The sequence below is a fragment of the Chiloscyllium punctatum genome, chromosome 44 (assembly GCF_047496795.1).
Source record: "Chiloscyllium punctatum isolate Juve2018m chromosome 44, sChiPun1.3, whole genome shotgun sequence".
Taxonomy (NCBI): Eukaryota; Metazoa; Chordata; class Chondrichthyes; order Orectolobiformes; family Hemiscylliidae; genus Chiloscyllium; species Chiloscyllium punctatum.
In genome coordinates, this window is record NC_092782.1 from 48,802,550 (window position 1) to 48,821,650 (window position 19,101).

Sequence of the window (19,101 nt, forward strand, 5' to 3'; positions counted from 1 at the left end):
TCTGTCTTAATCATATAGTATAACACTATAACAACTTGCCAGAGCTTCTTCAATACCATCTCCCAAACTCACAACTCCTACCAGGGCAGGAATTGCATGGGAACATCACATTACTTGTGGGTGGCATGGTGTCACAGTGGTTAGCACTGCTGCCTCACAGTACCAGAGACCCGGGTTCAATTCCTGTCTTGGGCTACTGTCTGTGTGGACTTTGCACATTCTCCCCGTGTCTGCGTGGGCTTCCTCCGGGTGCTCCAGTTTCCTCCCACAGTCCAAAGATGTGCAGGTTAGGTGAATTGGCCATGCTAAATTGCCCACAGTGTTAGGTGAAGGGGTAAATGTAGGGGAATGGGTCTGGGTGGGTTGCTCTTCGGAGGGTCGGTGTGGACTTGTTGGACCGAAGGGCCTGTTTCCACACTGTAAGTAATCTCTACGTTTCCCTTCAAGTGGTACATCATAAAGGCTAAACCATAAACACTGACGTTAGCACCACTGAGAATAAACAAATAACTGCTTTGCCATTTATGTTAAGTGGACAGGCTTGAAATTGGACACAATATATTATAAGTAAATTAAGGTGACTAGTGGAGTATTGGAGAACAGTCAGTCTCCAAAACTATGCTGAGGCATATGTGAAAATGTGGGGGCCAAAAAGTGTGGTGTGGGAGAAGTACAGCCAGTCAGGCAGCATCCAAGGAGCAGGAGAAGTAACACTTTGAGCATAAGCTCTTCATCCTGTAAGCCCAAGGAACATTCCTGATAAAGAACTTATGCTTGAAACGTCGACTCTCCTGTTCTTCGGATGCTGCCTGGCCGGCTGTGTTTTTCTAGCACCACACTTTTTGACTCTGATCTCCAGCATCTGCAGCCTTCATTTTCTCCCACATGTGAAAATGTGACCATTCAGGAGTAATTATGTAATCCACTCACCCTTGGTCCAGGCGGACCTGAGATACCAGGATCACCTCGGTCTCCCTTTTGACCCCATTCCCCAGGAAGTCCTGTATCACCCTTAAGCACAATAAAATGAGGATTAGGTTTATTTTAATTGAAGACTGCACCAATATAAAATCTGTATAATATTGACAATAAATGGTCATTTGTTTGTACAGAACTTGATTTTTTCTGAAATAAGATATTTTGTTAAAGCATTTCAAGTTCCATTTATTAGAACAATTCACAAGAATGCCATTGTATGGGGAAACCAACACTTACATTGTATGAGAAGGGAGGCCTGATCAGTTAGCAGGTGGATTCTGATTTGCTGAGGCATTGCCATGGAGAATGTACCAGTTAATTATGAGTAGCAGTTCATTGTCAAGCTATAAATATTAAACCAGATTCTGATGGTCAAGAAATGAACCAGCAAATGGCCTTAACCTATTTTGTTGAATTGAAACAGGCACAATTTGTGTAAATGTTCTTCTGGCCTGCAAAGAACAGGATCCTGTGTATTAACATCCACAGCTTCAGTACACACAATTCACCATACTGTAAGCCCAAATAACAATCCTAAATTGTTGTCAGCATAATTCTTTGCACCTTCATGGTTATCCAGCAAATGTTGCCCAATTGCAGAATCACATCCAATGTTGGAGACTGTGTTGTGAGTTTTGTAAAGGTAGACTGGTTGAGTATGATCAGTATTTTGCTTGCTGTGGTTATTTTAAGGGATAGGTTATTGGGTATGATCTGTCAGACTTTGGGACATATAGCCTACATACCAGGAATCACATTGGCACTGAAATTCATATATTACATTACCCAATTGTATGATAACTAAAACACCTTTGTGGCAGGATCTTGCTCATGGTGAACACTACTCTTTGAGACTGCGTCATACCAATGTGACACATCCAGCTTCAGGTGTTGCTCAAACTTTTGTAACAACTTAGCCTTCCAGGGTAAATTGAAGTTGACAGACATTCTTCAAGACCAAAAATGACAAGCCTTAGGTTCACGAATTTGCAAGATAAATAGTAGAAAATGATCTGATCAGAGTAGCCATTATCACATTATCCTATTCATAGGACGCAAGGTATTGACTGTACTGAACAAGCCTGTGCTTGCAAAACTCATAATGCAGTGTCCAGAATTACTTGGAATTAGATAACATTTGCTGGATAATTCTGAGTGTGCAAAGAATTATGTTGACAACCAACTTAGATTGTTAGTTGAGCTTGTAGTGTGGTACATTTGTGTGTGCTGGAAGCTATGTATATTATACATAGGGCCCTTGTTTTTACATCAGAAAGAACATGTACATGCACTACAGCTATTTTCACTCAATAGAACAGGTGACAGCCATTTGTTAGCTCATTTCTCAGGGCAATACCTTGACTCAATCTGAGTCAACCTACTTGTCTTAGAATTTAAACAAAGTTTAGCTGTCAGTCAAAGTTTAGCTGCATTCTCCATGGCAATGCCTCTACCTATCAGCTTGCCAACCAATCAACATTCTACTCTCACATTGTCTAATGGCAGCTTCTCCTTTCCTTGATATTCTTGCAAAGTGTTCTGTTTAATGCAAGACAAGAAATTTTGACAAAATGTACCTTCTTCAGCAATGCTCATATATTGTGTCTACTGATGTCATTGGAATAAGATCTAGAAGAGAAGTTTGACTCAGTTTTTGGGATATGGAACTCTATACCTGAAAAGCCTGTAACAGTTGATTTCAGAAATGATTTTCGGAAGGAGTTGGAGATAGCTGAAGATGAAAATCTTTCAGGATTATAAACAAGAAACAATTGTTGCTTTTTTTCAAAATAATTCAATTTTTTGAACTGCCAGCACGTGCAAGGCAGACCAAATGGTCTGTTTCAGTGCTGTGTGATTCTCTGCTTCTATGTCAGTCAGGTAGGTGCACATATGATTCCTGAAATAGTTAACTCTGTCCGGGCCAATAACATAAGAACATAAGAACTAGGAGCAGGAATACACCATCTGGTCCTTTGAGCCTGCTCCGCCATTCAATAAGATCGTGGCTGATCTTTTCATGGACTCAGCTCCACTTACTCGTGCTCTCACCGTTTCCTTTATTGTTCAAAAAAAATCTAACTTAGTTTTAAAAACATTTACTGAAGTAGAGTCAACCACTTTCCTGGGCAGGGAATTCCATAGATTTACAATCCTCTGGGTGAAGAAGTTCCTTCCCAATTCAGTCCTAAATCTGCTCCCCCTACTTTTGAGGCGATGCCCTCTTGTCCCACTTTCACTTGACTGTGGAAACATCCTCTCTACTTCTATCTTACCTATTCCCTTCACAGTTTTATGTGTTCCATAAGATCCCCCCTCACTCTTCTAAATTCCAATGAATATAATCCCAGTCTACATAGTCTGTCCTCATAACCCAACCCCCTAAAGTCTGGAATCAACCTAGTGAACTTCCTTTGCACCCTCTCTATTGCCAGTACATCGTTTATCAAGTAAGGAAACCAAAACTGCATGCAGCAATCCAGGTGTGGCCTCACCAGCACCCTGCAACATAACCTCCCTGCTTTTAAATTCAATACCTTTAGCAATGAAGGACAAAATTCTATTTGCCTTCTTAATGACTTGTTTTACCTGCAGACCAACCCTCTGTGATTCATGCACAAGGATACCCAGGTCCCTTGCAACCATTCAAGTAATAATCTTTTTTACTGTTACTCCTACCAAAATGGATGACTTCACATTTATTAACATTGTATTCCATCTGCCAGACCTTTGCTCACTCACTTTAAGTATCTATGTTCTTCTGCAAAGTTTCACAGGCCTCTGCACACTTTGGTCTGCCACACATTTTAGTGGCATCTGCAAACTTTGACACACTACACGTGGGCCCCAACTCCAAATCATCTATATAAATTTTGAATAATTGTGGTCCCAACACTGATCCCTGAGGCTCACCAGTAGTTACTGATTGCCAACCAAAATAGCACACATTTATCCCCATTCTTTGCTTCCTGTTAGTGAATCAATCCTCTATCCATGCTCAGACTTTACCCATAATACCATGCATCTTTATCTTATGTATCAGCCCCTTGTGTGGCACCTTGAAGAAGAACTGGTGTCAATATGAAGGATTGTTCTGTAAATTAATGTACAATTCAACTCCCATTCATCATTACGTAGGATGTGACATAAACCAGCTCTGACATTTCTTGCCCACCACAGGGTTATGAATTATACAAAAACTTGCATAAAAAGCCTATTTCCCTTTTACCTTTTCGCCTTTAATAATAATGCTATTGTTTTTGAAGGTCACCTGAAATGTGAATGAGAAGATCAAGCAATTAGTCACCAATGAACTGAAAGATCAAAACTGAAATGAAGGCAAAACTACTTGCTGACAGATTTGTGTCATTGATCATCACCGGTGACGTGCTGAAGACTGGAGATTGGGTAACATAGTGCCACTGTTTAAGAAAGGTGATAAAGAAAAACCAGGGAACTCTCGACCGGTGAGCCTGACATTAGTGGTGGGCAAGTTGTTGGAGGGAATCCAGAGGGATAGGATTTACACATATTTGGAAAGGCAAGGACTGATTAGGGATAGTCAACACCGCTTTGTGGGTGGGAAATCATGTCTCACTAACTTGATTAAGTTATTTTATGAAGTCATGAAAAAGATTGATGAGGACAGAGTTATGGGCGTGATCTATGTGGACTTCAGTAAAGTGTTTGACACAGTTCCTCATGGTAGACTGGTTAGCAAGGTTATATCTCATGGAATATAGGGAGAACTAGCTATTTGGATACAGAAGTGACTTGAAGGTAGAAGACCAAGGGTGGTGGTGGAGGGTTGCTTTTCAGACTGGAGTTCTGTGACCAGTGGTGTGCCATAATTATTGATGCTGGGTCCTTTGCTTTTCATCATTTATCAAAATGATTTGGATGTGAACTTAGGAGGTACAGTTAGTAAGTTTGCAGGTGACAGTAAAATTGGAGTTGCAGGGGACAGTGAAGTTTACCTGAGAGTATGATGGCATCTTGATGAGATGCAGATGGAGTTTAGTTTAGATAAGTGTGAGGTGCTACATTTTGTAAAGGTACTTCAGGGCAGGACCAATACATTTAATGGTAATGTCCTGTGGAGTGTTGCTGAACAAAGAGACCTCGGAGTGCAGGTTCATAGTTCCTTGAAAGTGGAGTTGCAGGTAGTGAAGATGGCATTTGGTATTTTTTCCCTTATTGAACAGAGCATTGAGTGTGGAGTTGGGAGGTCATGTTGAGGCTATACAGGACATTGGTTCAGCTACTTTTGGAATAGTGTGTGCAATTCTGGTGACTCTCCTATAGGAAGGATGTTGTGAAACTTGAAAGGGTTCAGAAAATATTTATAATGATGTTGTTCGGGTTGGAGGGTTTGAGCAATAGGGAGAGATTGAACAGGCTGGGGCTGTTTTCCCTGGAGCGTTGGAGGCTGAGGGGTGACCTTATGGAGGTTTATAAAATCATGAGGGGCACGGATAGGATAAATAGACAAGACCTTTTCCCAGGTTGGGGAATCCAGAACTAGAGGCATAGGTTTCGGGTGAGAGGAGAAAGATTTGAAAGGCACCTAAGGGGCAACTTTTTCACACAGAGGGTTTATGGAATGACCTTTCAGATGGAGGCTGGTACAATTACAACATTTAAAAGGCATGATGGGTACATGAACAGGAAGGCTTTAGAGGGACATGAGCCAAATGCTCGCAAATGGGACTAGGTTAATTTAGGATATCTGGTTGGCATGGATGAGTTAGACCAAAGGGTCTGTTTCTGTGCTGTAAACCTCTATGATTCTATGACTCTACAAAAAGCATTTACATAAGGAACATGGTCAAATCCACAACAGGGAAGGTGAACACATCACTTCAGCATAAACACCATTATTCAGAAGGTAACATGGGATTACATAGAATATGCAGCACAGAAGCAGTGCCTAATTGTTCCATGCCAGTGTTTATGTTCCACACAAGCTTCCTTCCACCCACCTTCATCAAAGTCTGTCAGCATATTTTGCTATTTCTTTTTCCCTCATGCACTTACCTAGTTTCCAATTAAATATAGTGTGCAACTCATCTGCATTAATTCTGTAGTAGTAAGCTCCACATTCAAATCACTCTAAACACTGTTCTCTTACACCTCTCATAGAAGCAGGCTGTTCAGCCCATCGAGTCCAATCTGGCCCTCCAAACAGCAGCCCACCCAGATCCACCCCCTTATCCTATCCCTGCATTTCCTGTGGCTAATCTACCTGGCCTGCACATCTTCAGACTGTGGGATGAACCCACACAGTCAGTCACCTGAGGATGGGACCAAACCCAGGTCCCTGGCACTGTGAGGCAGCAGTGCTTCACTGAGCCACCATGCCACCTCTCATAATCTCCTTTATGACTACTCTATGACTCAGGATGATGCCCCCTGTGCCAATAGCCAACCTCTTAGCAAACATGTGCACCATGACACCAGCTCCTACCCCAATTGCCACGACTTTCCTGCAGTTTGTCCCAAACATTAATGTGCTTTCTCCCTAATGTTGCAGCAGTAGCAATGGCCTCTATTAATGGTGTTATTGTTAAGGCTTCCGAGCTGCTAGACCTGTGGTTGGACCAAAGGGGCCAATGAGCTTGCCATCCTTAATCAAACAGTGGCCCTAGAAACAGCCTCTTAATTGTCAATTTGCTCCCAGAATTCTGCCACTGGCTGAAATGGGGTTACCTCAGGATTCCACCATCACTGACAAAGTTTAAATACATCTTCTTGACATTTACCATATCAAAGCCTTTTTTAAAGACCCTTATCAGGTTACCTCATAACCCTCTTTTTTCTGGAGAAAAGAGTCCCATATCTTGTCTACATTTTCTGATAGTTGCACCATCTCAGACCTTTAAATCTAGTTGGTGCATGCACTCTCCAAGAAATGGGCTGTGTCAATAACATTTAAAGCAGAACTATATAGTTACTTGGGAAAGAATGCAATAAAGAAATATGAGTGCTTATACAGTCTATGGTGTTTTATGACCCCACCCAATGATCTCTCCCAGTCAGTACCACCTATTTAGTTCTGCTATGCTGGTGAGTCTCATACTGCTGACTGATTATGCTACTACCTAATTACACATTATGAGACAATCTGGGAGTTGCAGTTGTCTCTCAGAAAGTTGTGAGCCTCTGGTCTGTACATCTAGCTTTATTCATTAATTTTTTTGTACAAAAACTTACATTTGATCCAGGTGGCCCAGGCAGTCCTGGCCTTCCCTGCAATGATACAGATTCCACTTAGTACACAAGTGACAAACCTATTAACTTTAGCTTTGTCTTTTTAGATTAGACTGGATCCAGAGGGAATTAATGTTTGTAAAGAACCTACTGTATCTCCTTTTTGTCCCTTTGGACCAATTGTTCCCTGAAAAAAAAAGCAAAAGAAATTGATTATTATTTGAAATATAATTGATTATTTCATTCCTTACTGCCATATGGGGTACAAGTTCTGCTGCCCAGCACACTAATGTATATGAGGACCACATTTCATTTCATCTTCCAAACCACCATCTTCCATTCTTTCAAATTATTACACACAAAGTTGTAGCACGAAAGATGGTAACTTTGTCACATGTATTCCCAATGCTGACCAAGGAGTGTGGCACTGGAATCTTTATACAACCATGCCCAAAAACTGAGCATTTTGCAAATCTCTTGAAAAGAATCTTACAGCACAAGGGGTAGAGGAGGTCCGTTTGCCCTATTATATCTGTGCTGGCCCTTTCACCAGTCAAGATTGCCTTAATTTTTAGATTATCCCAAGGAATTTTGGTTTCCCCAGGCTAACCACCTTTCAATGCTTTCATCTAATATTGAACGAAGCTGGAGCAAACATTCACATTTCCAGAACAGCCAACACCATGACTTGTTGGTTCATAGTAATATCTGGAATTTATGTTTACTTTTTGAGGAAATAGTCCCAAAGGTTGAAAGAAGCAAATAAGATGGAGTCTCTGGGTCCAGGTGCAGCACCCAGGAAGATTTAAGGCTGGCCTGATATTGGACCTTGATCTTACAATTGGCAAAGCAGGTTGAATGAATTGGAGATTGGAAATTTCCATGCTAGTCAGAAAGTGAAAAAGTTCTTTATTAACCTATTTAATAATACTTGACAGTTGGCCTTTTTCACAATTTCTAACATTTTCATCACTAGTAAATAGAACTGTTCCAAAAAAGTAAATTAAACACAAATTGTATTTGGTGTCTCAGTGATTCTTCTCCCTGGCTGCTTGTAAAAGTGTCCTGGAGATTACTGGAAAATTCCCAGAGGACAGTCCTTGGCCTTTGGCCATCTAATTTGAAACTCATCTAAAATTTTCAGGGTGGGCTGCAGTTTAGGCCGAGAAACTAAAGAGTCCCACCAATTTAGAAATAGGACCAACATCTGCTCAGACTGAAGACAGAATATCCCCCTCCTGAAATAACTTGTTTTGCTCAGGTTTTCCGCAGCAAATTATCCAAAACACATTTTAATCAATACACTATTATGTCAGAAGTTATGCGTTTTCTGCAACTAAAGATTGTTTTTCCAAATTACAAAATATCTGTCACTCGATATCAGGCCATTCAGTCACAATTGGCTCAGGCTGCCATGTATGCACAAGAGACTGCTCCCATTCATGTTCATTTAATCCTATCAGCATTGTCTTTGATTCCTTTCTTTTCATTTATTTATCTGGCCTCTCCATAAAATTATCTACACTATTCATTTCAAATAAACTTTAGGGTCATAAATTCCACATTCAAATTACCTTCTGGGTAAAGATGATTCTCCTGAATTCCCTGTTGAATTTCAGAGTGATCATCTTATAGTTAGTGACTTAGTTCAAAGGTCTCAAAGACAAATGAAAAACTGATAGAGACAAGTTTGTTGAAAAGATGACAAGTTCCTGTTTGTTGAAAAAGTAAGTAGGGAACTGTTTATTAAATACAATTTTTAATAGGATTTTTAAAAAATAATTGAGCACATCGGGTTATATTCTTCTGTCCCAATGCTGTACAAACATATCAGTAACTGTATATATTCAGGCAGGGGAAAACTTTAAATTCAAAATTTCCCACCTGATTCTCCCATTTTAAATGTCATGGAAATTTTAGAAGGTGGCAGCCTAACTCTCAGTCACATTGTTACTGGGCTCAGTCTTGATCAGTTGTGAATTTCCTAGAAATAGATATCTTCATCAAAGTGACATCAATGTGAAGCATGCTGTTTATTTAGTTTGTGAAGCTTGGACGAAACATCTTATGGAGTGGTGAACATTTAGACCAGTAAGTGTAAAAGCTCACACATTTATTGAGTCTTTGAAAAACTAGACTTCTTTGATTGCACGTTCATCTGTTAAACCTTTGAAAAAAACTGATAGCATGTCTGGCCATCTGGTCAGGTAACTTCAAAACCTCTATTGTGCTAAACTCTAGAGGGGTTGCTTAATCAGTTTACAATAGAATCTTATAATAAATGTGGCACTGACTTTCAAACCTCAGCAATAATTTAGTTCAGCAGGGGTTGTTTACGTGGCTGTGAAGAGGACTGTGAATGTCGGTTGATTGGCAGTTTTATAAGAAGCTAATGGCAATTCAATTTAATTGAAGAACTGTTTGAAAGCAATCTGTTTATTTTGACAGATTTATAAACCTTTGACAGGGGAGAATCTTTCACAAGCATAGTTAGACTGGCAGTATATTTGATTAACATTTCTATGAACTTCCAAAAGGAACAGTATTTTTTCAAGGGGGATGTGAATGGAGTTTTGTTTTATAATTTTATGAGTGCTTCAAAGACTATAAGGGCTTATGAAATTCTGTGTAGAATAGGTATATTGGATAAGTATCTATGGAAGTGGCATGAGGGGATGGAGGAAGCATGAGGTTTGAGCATGGACCTGATATGGAGGGGAATAGGACATATAAGTGAGTATGGAGGCAGGATTGAGTGTAATGCTGGAAAAACACAGCAGGTCAGGCTGCATCCAAAGAGCAGGAGAATCGACATTTTGGGCAAAAGCCCTTCATCAGGTTTCTGATTCCTGATCAAGGGCTAATGCCAGAAACATCGATTCTCCTGCTCCTGGGATGCTGCCTGACCTGCTGTGCTTTTCCAACACTACACTCTGACTCTGAGTTCCAGCATCTGCAATCCTCACTTTCTCCAATGGAGGCAGGAGGTCAGGCAATGAAGGGCCCAACAGTCATCTACAGAATTGGGCTAACATTCCAGTGAATGGAAACTTCTAACCTGCCAGACCTGCCACCTGTCTGCCTCTGTTTCCATTCTAGGTCTGTTTCAGGAGACATGGCTCCAACACCATTTGAACTCCTATGGGGGAAGTAATATATGTGTTTCATTCAGAATTCTGACATTGGGAAATTGCATGGCTTATTATTCCTGAACCAATGATAAAATTCAGCCGTTTAACTCTATTTGCTTTTTAGTTTTAATTTTTTTCTTCCTTTTCAGTTTCTATATTCCATTGTCTTCCACATTTAACAAAAGCATATTATTACCATCTATTATGGATCAGGTCAGATCCCTCAAAACATTTCAAGAAGGTAGCCCAGATCCTGACTTCACTGTTTGATTTAAGCAAGTGTACAGTGGATATTCCAGGAGAGAATCAGCTGGTCCAACGACTTATTTATTTATTTACAAGAATTTATTTACAAGATTACTAAATGAAACACAGAACAGAAAACAGAATACCAAGTAACTTATCCTATCCAATAACCCAACAGACTATTCCAACTTAATGACATTGTTCCAAAATACTTGCAACAATTCCCGTAAACATCCCTTGGCACAAAAGGAAAAATCGAACAGTCCTTGCAGGAGAGAAGGCAGTGAGAGAGGGTCCAGCAGCCTTTCTTCACACACACACACACACACACACACACACACACACAGATGCATTAAAACCAAACCAGAGAATAGCTGAGCTGCGAGACCCTGCCAGTCCCCTTTCTTATAAGAGTGTTTGTTTTAAACTTGAAAGCCTTCTGCCTGAGGCAGTATCTGTTAGCTATAAATGAATGGGCCCTAAAATCCATCCAAACTCAGACTTTACAGAACCCCTCATTTACAACCTCTCTGAAAAAAAACAAGGACAGCATAATCTTGTTAAAAGAACAGCTTTGTCACACCTCCCCCCTTTAAAACAATTAACCATCAATATCCAAAGAAAGCTTCATTTAAAACCCCTTAAAAAGTGGTTAGTATTCTAAAAGACACATATACATTACATTGACTATAAACAAGCAAACACGCACAACTACATTCCACTTTAGTCTGTTGTACTCCTGCCACCGAACACCTCCGTTTCTCATTCAAGTTTCAACAATGCTTTGGCAATCACGTTTTCTCGTCCAGCTACATGCAAAGTTTCAAACTGAATGGCTGTAACAACAGGCTCCATCAAAAAGTCTTGCATTTTTGTCCTTCAATTTCTCCACAAACTTAAATGGGTTATGATTAGCATATATGATTGTCTCAGATATGTCGCAGCTAACATAAACACTGAAATAGTGTAAGCCAACACCAAGCTCAAAGTCTCCTCTGAACTGTTGAATATCTCTGCTGATGAATGTTCAACTTCCTGGAGAAATACCTGATAGGTCTTTCTATCTTCTTGTTGTCTTCTTGCAAGAGCACAGCGTCGACACCCACACCACTTGTATCAATAGCCACCTTGAATTGCTTTGCATAATTAGGTGTGGCTTATACTGGGGCAGTGGTTAACACAGCTTTCAGTCTGTCAAATGCCTTCTGACACTTCACTGTCCACTGAAATGTCTTGTGTTTCTTTAGCAATTCAGTGATTGGAGCAGCCATACTGCTAAAATTTGGTACAATTTTTTGACAAAATCCACTCAATCCCAGGAATTGCAGTACTGCTCTTTTTGTCAATGGCATGGGAAACTCCCCAATTACCTTTGGTTTTGCGTTCCCTGGGGCCACTTGTCTGTGTCCAATAACATGGTTCAGGAAGGTGACTCGGGCTTTGGCAAATTCACTTTTAGCTAGATTTATCACCAAGCCTGCCTTCTGAAGTCGATTAAACAAGTCTGATAAATGTTGTAAATGTTCCTTCGATGTGTGACTAAAACTCACCAGGTCATCTATATAAACGACACAGTTGGACAATCCGGCAATGACCTTATTAATTGATCAGTCTCTGAAATGTGGCTGGCGCATTTTTCATGTCAAATTGCATGACTTTAAATTGATACAGTCCATTTGGCATTATGAAAGCCAAAATTGCCTTTGCTCTTTCTGACAAAGATACCTGCCAGTATCCTCTGAGCAAGTCCAACTCAGAAATACAAGTTGCTTGTCCTACCTTCTCAACATAATCTTCCAAACACAGAATCGGATATGCATCAGTCTTTGTAACTGCATTGACTTTGTGATAGTCCACACATAACTGTTGGGTACCATCTGTGCTTGGCACCATTATTATGGGTGAGCTCCCGTCACTGTAATTCACTTTAATTATGTCTTGAAGCATGCGTTCAATCTCCTTTTGAATCTGTGCCAACTTTAGATGGTTATGCCTATAAGGATATTGTTTAATCGGAACAGCATCTCCTTTATCTTCATCATGCATGATGTAGTGCTTCCCAGCTTATTTCCACATATCACTCCATGTGATAGTAATAACTCTTTTGGGTCTTTCGATTTTCTCGGGAAGGTAACTCAAAGTTTATCCCAATTTTTGACAACTTCCTCATTGTTCCATTTAATTTGAGTAATGTTCAATTCAGAATCCTCTGAACTTGGCTCATCCCTCTGTGTTGTTCTCAATAACACATTCTTCTGTTGCTTGCCTTTCCTGTCAAAGTACCTTTTGAGCATATTCACATGACACACGGTGAGATTTCTTTCTATCTGGAGTCTCTATCAAGTAGTTCACCTCACTCAATTTTGTTTCGACTTGATCAGGTCCACTAAACCTTGCTTTTAAAGGTTCACCTATCACTGGAAGTAACAGTAATACAATGTCCCCAATAGCAAAATTGCAAATTTTAGATTTCTTGTCTGCTCCCTGTTTCATTGCATGCTGCAATACTTTTAAATGCTGTCTAGCCAACTCCCCAGCTCTATTTAATCGCTCCCTAAAATTTGGCATGTAGTCCAAATGTATGGTCTCTGAATTCTGACTTACTAATTTATCCTTAATGAATTTTAACAGTCCTCTCGCTTCATGCCAAAAAACTAATTCAAATGGACTCAATTTGATCGATTCATTTGTGCATCTCTATTGTAAAAAGCACAAACAGAATTCCCTTATCCTAATCAACTGGATAGTCTTGACTATAAACCCTCAACATGGTATTTAATGTCTGATGCCACCTTTCTAACGCTCCCTGCGATTCTGGATGGTACACAGTAAATTTGAATTGTTTTATTCCTAAACTGTCCATAACTTCCTTGAATAATTTTAATGTGAAATTTGACCCTTGATCTGTTTGTATCTCTATTGGTAGCCTATACCTAGTGAAAAAATTGAGTAATTCCTCTACAATCCTTTTAGCTGTTATATTGAGTAATGGTACGGCCTCTGGAAATCTAGTCGATATATCCATTATTATTAACAAATACTGAGTCCCACTTTTTGTTTGAGGTAGGGAACATATGCAATCAATTAAGACTCTTGTAAAAGGTTCCTCAAATGCAGGAATAGATATTAAAAGGAGTGGGTTTTATTACCGCCTGTGGTTTTCTAATTACTTGACATGTATGACACATCTGGCAAAATTCAACAACATCCTTATGCAGTCCAGGCCAGTAAAAATATTTTTGTATTTTAGCTTGTGTTTTCCTCAACCCTAAATGACCCCCAAGTGGTAGCTCATGTGCCATTCGCAACACCTCCTTTCTATATCCCACTGGCAATACGATGTGGTGAATTTCTGCCCATTTCTCATCTGCCTGAATGTGTGAAAGTCTCCATTTCCTTATTAAGACATAATTTTTAAGGTAATAACATTCAGGGATACATTTGGATTTCTTTTCTGTGTATGCCTTTTGATATACCCGCTTCAAATTTTCATCTTTCTCTTGTAACTCAGTTAATTTATCTGAGCTAAAGATGTTTGCATTGTCATCTATTTGCTCCTGCTTTGTCTCAATCATCTGATCAAACAGGGTCTCTGCTAATTCCATTTCAATTTTATTATATGCACTTTTTGATCTCTCCTGTTTCAGCTGGTGACTTTGTGACCTCATTACCACACAGTCAGGAAAATTTCCAGAATGTGTGTCCTGCAATTGTTCAGTTACCTGAGTTTCCACTGGCTTTTCAACACTCCTACCAGTGAATCAGCTATATCATTAGCAAGGACAAATTGTATTCCTGGAGCTGAGATTTTGTCCACTACTCCTACCACAAATTCTCTACTCTTCTCTGAACACTCTAACCTCACTTTATATAATTGAGCACTTTTTGTCTTGCCATGAATTCCCATTACTAGTACCTTTTCTGGCAATAGTCCTTCAAAAGTACATATCTCCTCATGTTTGAGCATCATAGACTAAGAGGATCCTATGTCTCATAACAATGTAACCTCTTTACCTGCTGCTCCTGACCTATGTGAATAAACTTTACCTTTGCAGGTATATAGTTTAAGAAGATCTGGCACTTTCTCCTTAACCAATCTCTGTTCAGCTCGTACATTCGGGTGCAGCTTTCTAGCCTCCACTGTGCTTTTTGTTACCACTCCAACAAAATTCACTGGCTTATCCTGTTTTCCTACATCTGGCTTCCCAGTGCTTTCCTAACCCACCAACACTGTCATTTCATGTGGCCTACCTTAATGCAGTGAAAACACTGGAGTTTTTTTTTAACTTTTCTGTCCCCTTTAAGGGTTTCCTTTGTACCCTGTGATAAGTTATCCTTATGATTTTCACTGAGATCTACCTTTCCCTTTCCACGTGAGGATTTCTCTTTCCCCAATTTCTATCCTTCATGGATTGAAATTGACTCTGGAAGCCAAATTTTACTTTATGGACCAACTCATAATCATCAGCCATTTCAGCTGCTAATCTTGCCATTTTAACTCCCTGCTCTTCCATAAAAGTTCTGCCTACTTCAGAAAGTGAATTTTTGAATCCATGCCTAAGTGCCAATTTCTGTTTTTAATTGTAATTCGAACTGTTTCATTTCTGTTGCCCTTTTCTTGTCTTTTGTCTCCAACTCAAGCTGCTTCATTTTCAGTTGAACTTTAGCCATCTCTAAAGATTCTGATGGTGGTTCCAGCAAATTTAAACACTGAGCTACTGCTGTAATAATCTCTTCTTTCCTTACAGAAGGAGGCAGTTCCAACTCCAGCTTGTCTGCTAATTCCCACAGCTTGGCCATAACCACCTTTTGTAAAACCCCAAGGTCGCTTCTTCCACTCACAGAAAACTCTTGGTGACTGAAAGAGCCATCGCTATCCCAAGCACTGTTGAAACCAACCAAAATCAACACCAGAATAAAAGACACAAACACCTATCACTTGCTGCCTCCGAGTCCAACAACTCTAATCCCAATTTGGAATGACAAACAAATTCCGCAAAGAGCCCCCAATCTGTTATGGACTAGGCAGACCCCTCAAAACATTTTAAGAAGGTAGCCCAGATCCTAACTTTGCTATTTGATTTAAACAAGTGTACAGTGGATATTCCAGGAGAGAATCAGCTGGTCAAACTGCTTAGTTTTAAATAAAACTGAATTTATTTACAAGATTATGAAATGAAACACACAGAACAGAAAACAGAATACTGAATAACTTATCTTATCCAAAACCCAACTGAATAATGTAATTCCAAAATACTTGCAACAAACACCATAAACATACCTTGGCACAAAAAGAAAAGTCAAGCAAGTTCTTACAGGAGAAAAGGCAGAGAGAGAGAGAGGGGGTTCAGCAGCCTTTCTTCACACAATGCTGCTGCTACATTAAAACCAAACCAGAGAATAGCTGAGCTGCGAGACCTGGCCAATCCCCTTTCTTATATATGTGTGTGTATTATTTAACTTGAAAGCCTTCTGGCCGAGGCAGTATCTGTTAACTGCAAACAAATGGGCCCTAAATTCCATCCAAACTCAGACTTTACCGAACCTGTGTCGTTTACAACCTCTCTGAAAAAAGCCAAGGACAGCATAACCTTGTTAAAGGAACAGCTTCATCACACAGCTCATTAATAGCTAAGATTAATTTGAAACCCTGCAAGTTCACACCAAGTTAGGAGAGATAGTATGGGTGACAATATAATTAGATCAGTAAATCAGAGACCATGGAATTGGATTCACCTCCCATCGTATCTGGTGGAATTTTAATTCAATTAATTCCCATAAGACTCTGGAATGGCAAGTTTGTCTCAGTAATGATGCCATTAAACCATCAGTGCCAGTTGTCCCATCTTTTTCATTAATGTCCCTTAGGAAAGACACTTTACTGTCCTTGCCTGGTCTGGCCTACATGTGACTCCAGACCCATTTTTAAAAGTTCACAAGGACAATTAGAAATAGACCAGAAATTTAGCCCTTACCAACAACATCTACAAAAAAAATTGCATCCATGTTCAGACAAATTGGTGACCATGTTTATAAACAGCAGTTTTATGATTGTACTGCAACTGACACAGAGGCAAACTTTCCCTTCATGTTTGATATTGATTTTAATTGCTCTCATGTCTTTTATTGTGAAACAAACATGTTAGAGGTTTGCAAGGTTCTTCTTTGTAAAGAACTTTGGCAGAGAATGAATGGAAATTGTGGAGAAGTGGTATAAACAGCTACTTGCAACCATTTTGATCATTTTCCAGGAATACTGCACATCTTGTGCCAAAGACACTCCAATGAAAGTTTAACGGGGATGAATATGTAGCTTTTGCATTTCTTCTGAAAGAATGCTCTTTTTTGCCTTTTCACACTAGGTATCAGTCCAGCCCCTGTAGGATATGTATTATCTGCTGTCTTTTAAGGGATATTTCGTAACGTTTTCAAACCTATCAATGGAAAGTGTCATGTTGATGCAATATTTATTGTCACATGTATTTTGTCACAAAATAGTGAAAAGTGTTATAGAGTACCACCACCATTTGGCACCATCATAAAATGCAGAAAAATAAACCAAACCATAGAACACCAAAGCAGTAAAATAAAGAAACAGTGTTCAACTTTGCAGTCCTTCTTGTTAAGTGCTCTGCCAAGGGCCATGTGCCTGGTGGCTAACCACAAGTCCCCTTGGTTGCACTGCCACCATTGGAACAAGAGTCACCACTCTTCAGCGCCAACTCGTCTCCACTGATGCCCTCGTCACTCTGAGTCCTTGCCAGTGCAGACGCCACTAATGCCACTGGGTACTGCACTGGCCCAAACTCAATTCTGCCACTGCTCTGAGTCTGCTTCACATCACCAGATCGATGCAGCTGCTGTCAATACTGCCGGATTTCGTGCTGGGCCAAAATCCCTTCTGCCACTGCCTCCATTAATTTGCACTAGACGCAAATGCTGCCGACAATCAAAACTCGCCTCCGCTGCAGTAGACATAAATTGACGCTAGGACCACCTCATCATTGCAGAAGCACTAGGCTTCGAGTCCGTGCTGAGATCGCTCCCAGCCGCTGATGCTGTCACTGCGACTGAACTCTACAACAAGAGTTAAGTAAACGAAAAAGGAGAGAAAAGAGAAAAAAGAAAAGGAAGTAAAAGTAAAGTGGATGGAGTGGATGAGCCCTGAGCTCAGGAACCCTATTCTGCTGCCATCTTACTGGATACTGGAACGGGGTCGCTGTTCAGAAGCTGAGGCCAAGATGGAGCAATTAGGCCTGAGTCTCCAGTTCAAATGAGTGAACTTTAGTGATGAGAGATTCTGGTAATTAACCCTCCAGCTTCAACTAGCTGGAAAGAAAGCACTCAGCATGCAGAGCAATGGGATATTTTCACAGCACTCTTATTTAGGACTTACCATCTCTCCAGGGTTTCCAGAATCTCCTTTATGTCCCTTGTCTCCAGGCCGGCCTGGCAGGCCCAAGGGTCCCTGCAAAATAGTTAAAGAATATGCAAAAAAAAAAATTAACAGGCATTTCTAGTTTTATTTTTGTGATTTATATTTTACACACCCTCAGTTCCTGCTGAGGTGGATGAGGATCAATCACTGTTGGCCAACTATCAGAAGGCTTGTAAAAAGTGATCAGGCCTTAGTTTGTGAAATTGGCTGTCAGAAACTCAGAGCTTAAAGTTTCAGAACCGCAAGTCCTGGGCACAATTGAATCATGCCTTGTAACTTGCCAAGTCTTCTTCAACAGAAGCTCCCAAACCTGTGACCACCATTATCTAAGAAAAAAGCAATAGGTGCATAGGAACATAATCATCAGGAAGTTCTGTTCCAAGTCACACACCATCCTGATCTGCAAATATAAAACCATTCCTTCATTTTCACTGAGCTACGATACAAAAACTCCTCAGTTAGCAGAACTGTGGGAGCCTCTGTAGTGAGTCCAGTGGTTCAAGGAAAAAAAGGTGAACCACCACCTGTTTGAGTTTAATTAAGAACAAGAAAAGTCTGGACAAACTCAGCAAATCCAGCGCATTTTTGGAGACTTAACAATTCTGCTGGATGACTTTTATCAGAACAGAGTGTAAATAAAGTCGGGCAATAAGTGACCATCCCTACTAGCGATGTTGCTATCCTCTGAATGGATAAAACAAATTGTGCTCACAAAACCCAGAGTCATTTAGCAGATCTTTCTAAGTTATTTCTCTGTTAATCCCTCCACAATTGAAGTTTCTGGTACCAATTCCATCATTGATTATCAGAGCCAGCTAGTGGCTATAGCACGTGTACACTGAATGCCTTATCCAAGATTCATGCCTTTACAAATATTTCCACTCAGCTACTAGCAATGGGCGAATCCTATTCAATTCCAAAACTAGGGAACAAATTACTGCAGATGCTAGACTCTGTACTGAAAACAACAAATGCTGGAAATCACAGCGGGTCAGACAGCATCTATGGAGACAGAGAAAGCTGACATTTGAAATCTAGATGATTCTCCGTCAGAGCTGAAGTGAATTGTGGAGGGGACATCATTTAAGCAATAGCTTG

At 40.1% G+C, this 19,101-nt stretch overlaps 1 protein-coding gene across 15 annotated transcripts in view; it reads right to left on the reverse strand.

The window, feature by feature from the left end:
* The window catches only part of col7a1l (collagen type VII alpha 1-like), a 428,727-nt gene that overhangs the window by 252,942 nt on the left and 156,684 nt on the right, over nt 1–19,101 (reverse strand). For all 15 annotated transcript variants that reach the window (XR_011955318.1, XR_011955319.1, XR_011955320.1 and 12 more), the window contains 5 exons: nt 17,962–18,033; nt 7,340–7,375; nt 7,192–7,227; nt 4,208–4,249; nt 931–1,011 (listed from right to left, as the gene is read on the reverse strand). Coding sequence is in view for 12 of the 15 variants with exons in the window: in XM_072562892.1 (XP_072418993.1) it covers nt 931–1,011; nt 4,208–4,249; nt 7,192–7,227; nt 7,340–7,375; nt 17,962–18,033 (267 nt within the window). In the remaining 3 variants the exon portion in view is untranslated. The remainder of the gene's footprint in view (nt 1–930; nt 1,012–4,207; nt 4,250–7,191; nt 7,228–7,339; nt 7,376–17,961; nt 18,034–19,101) is intronic.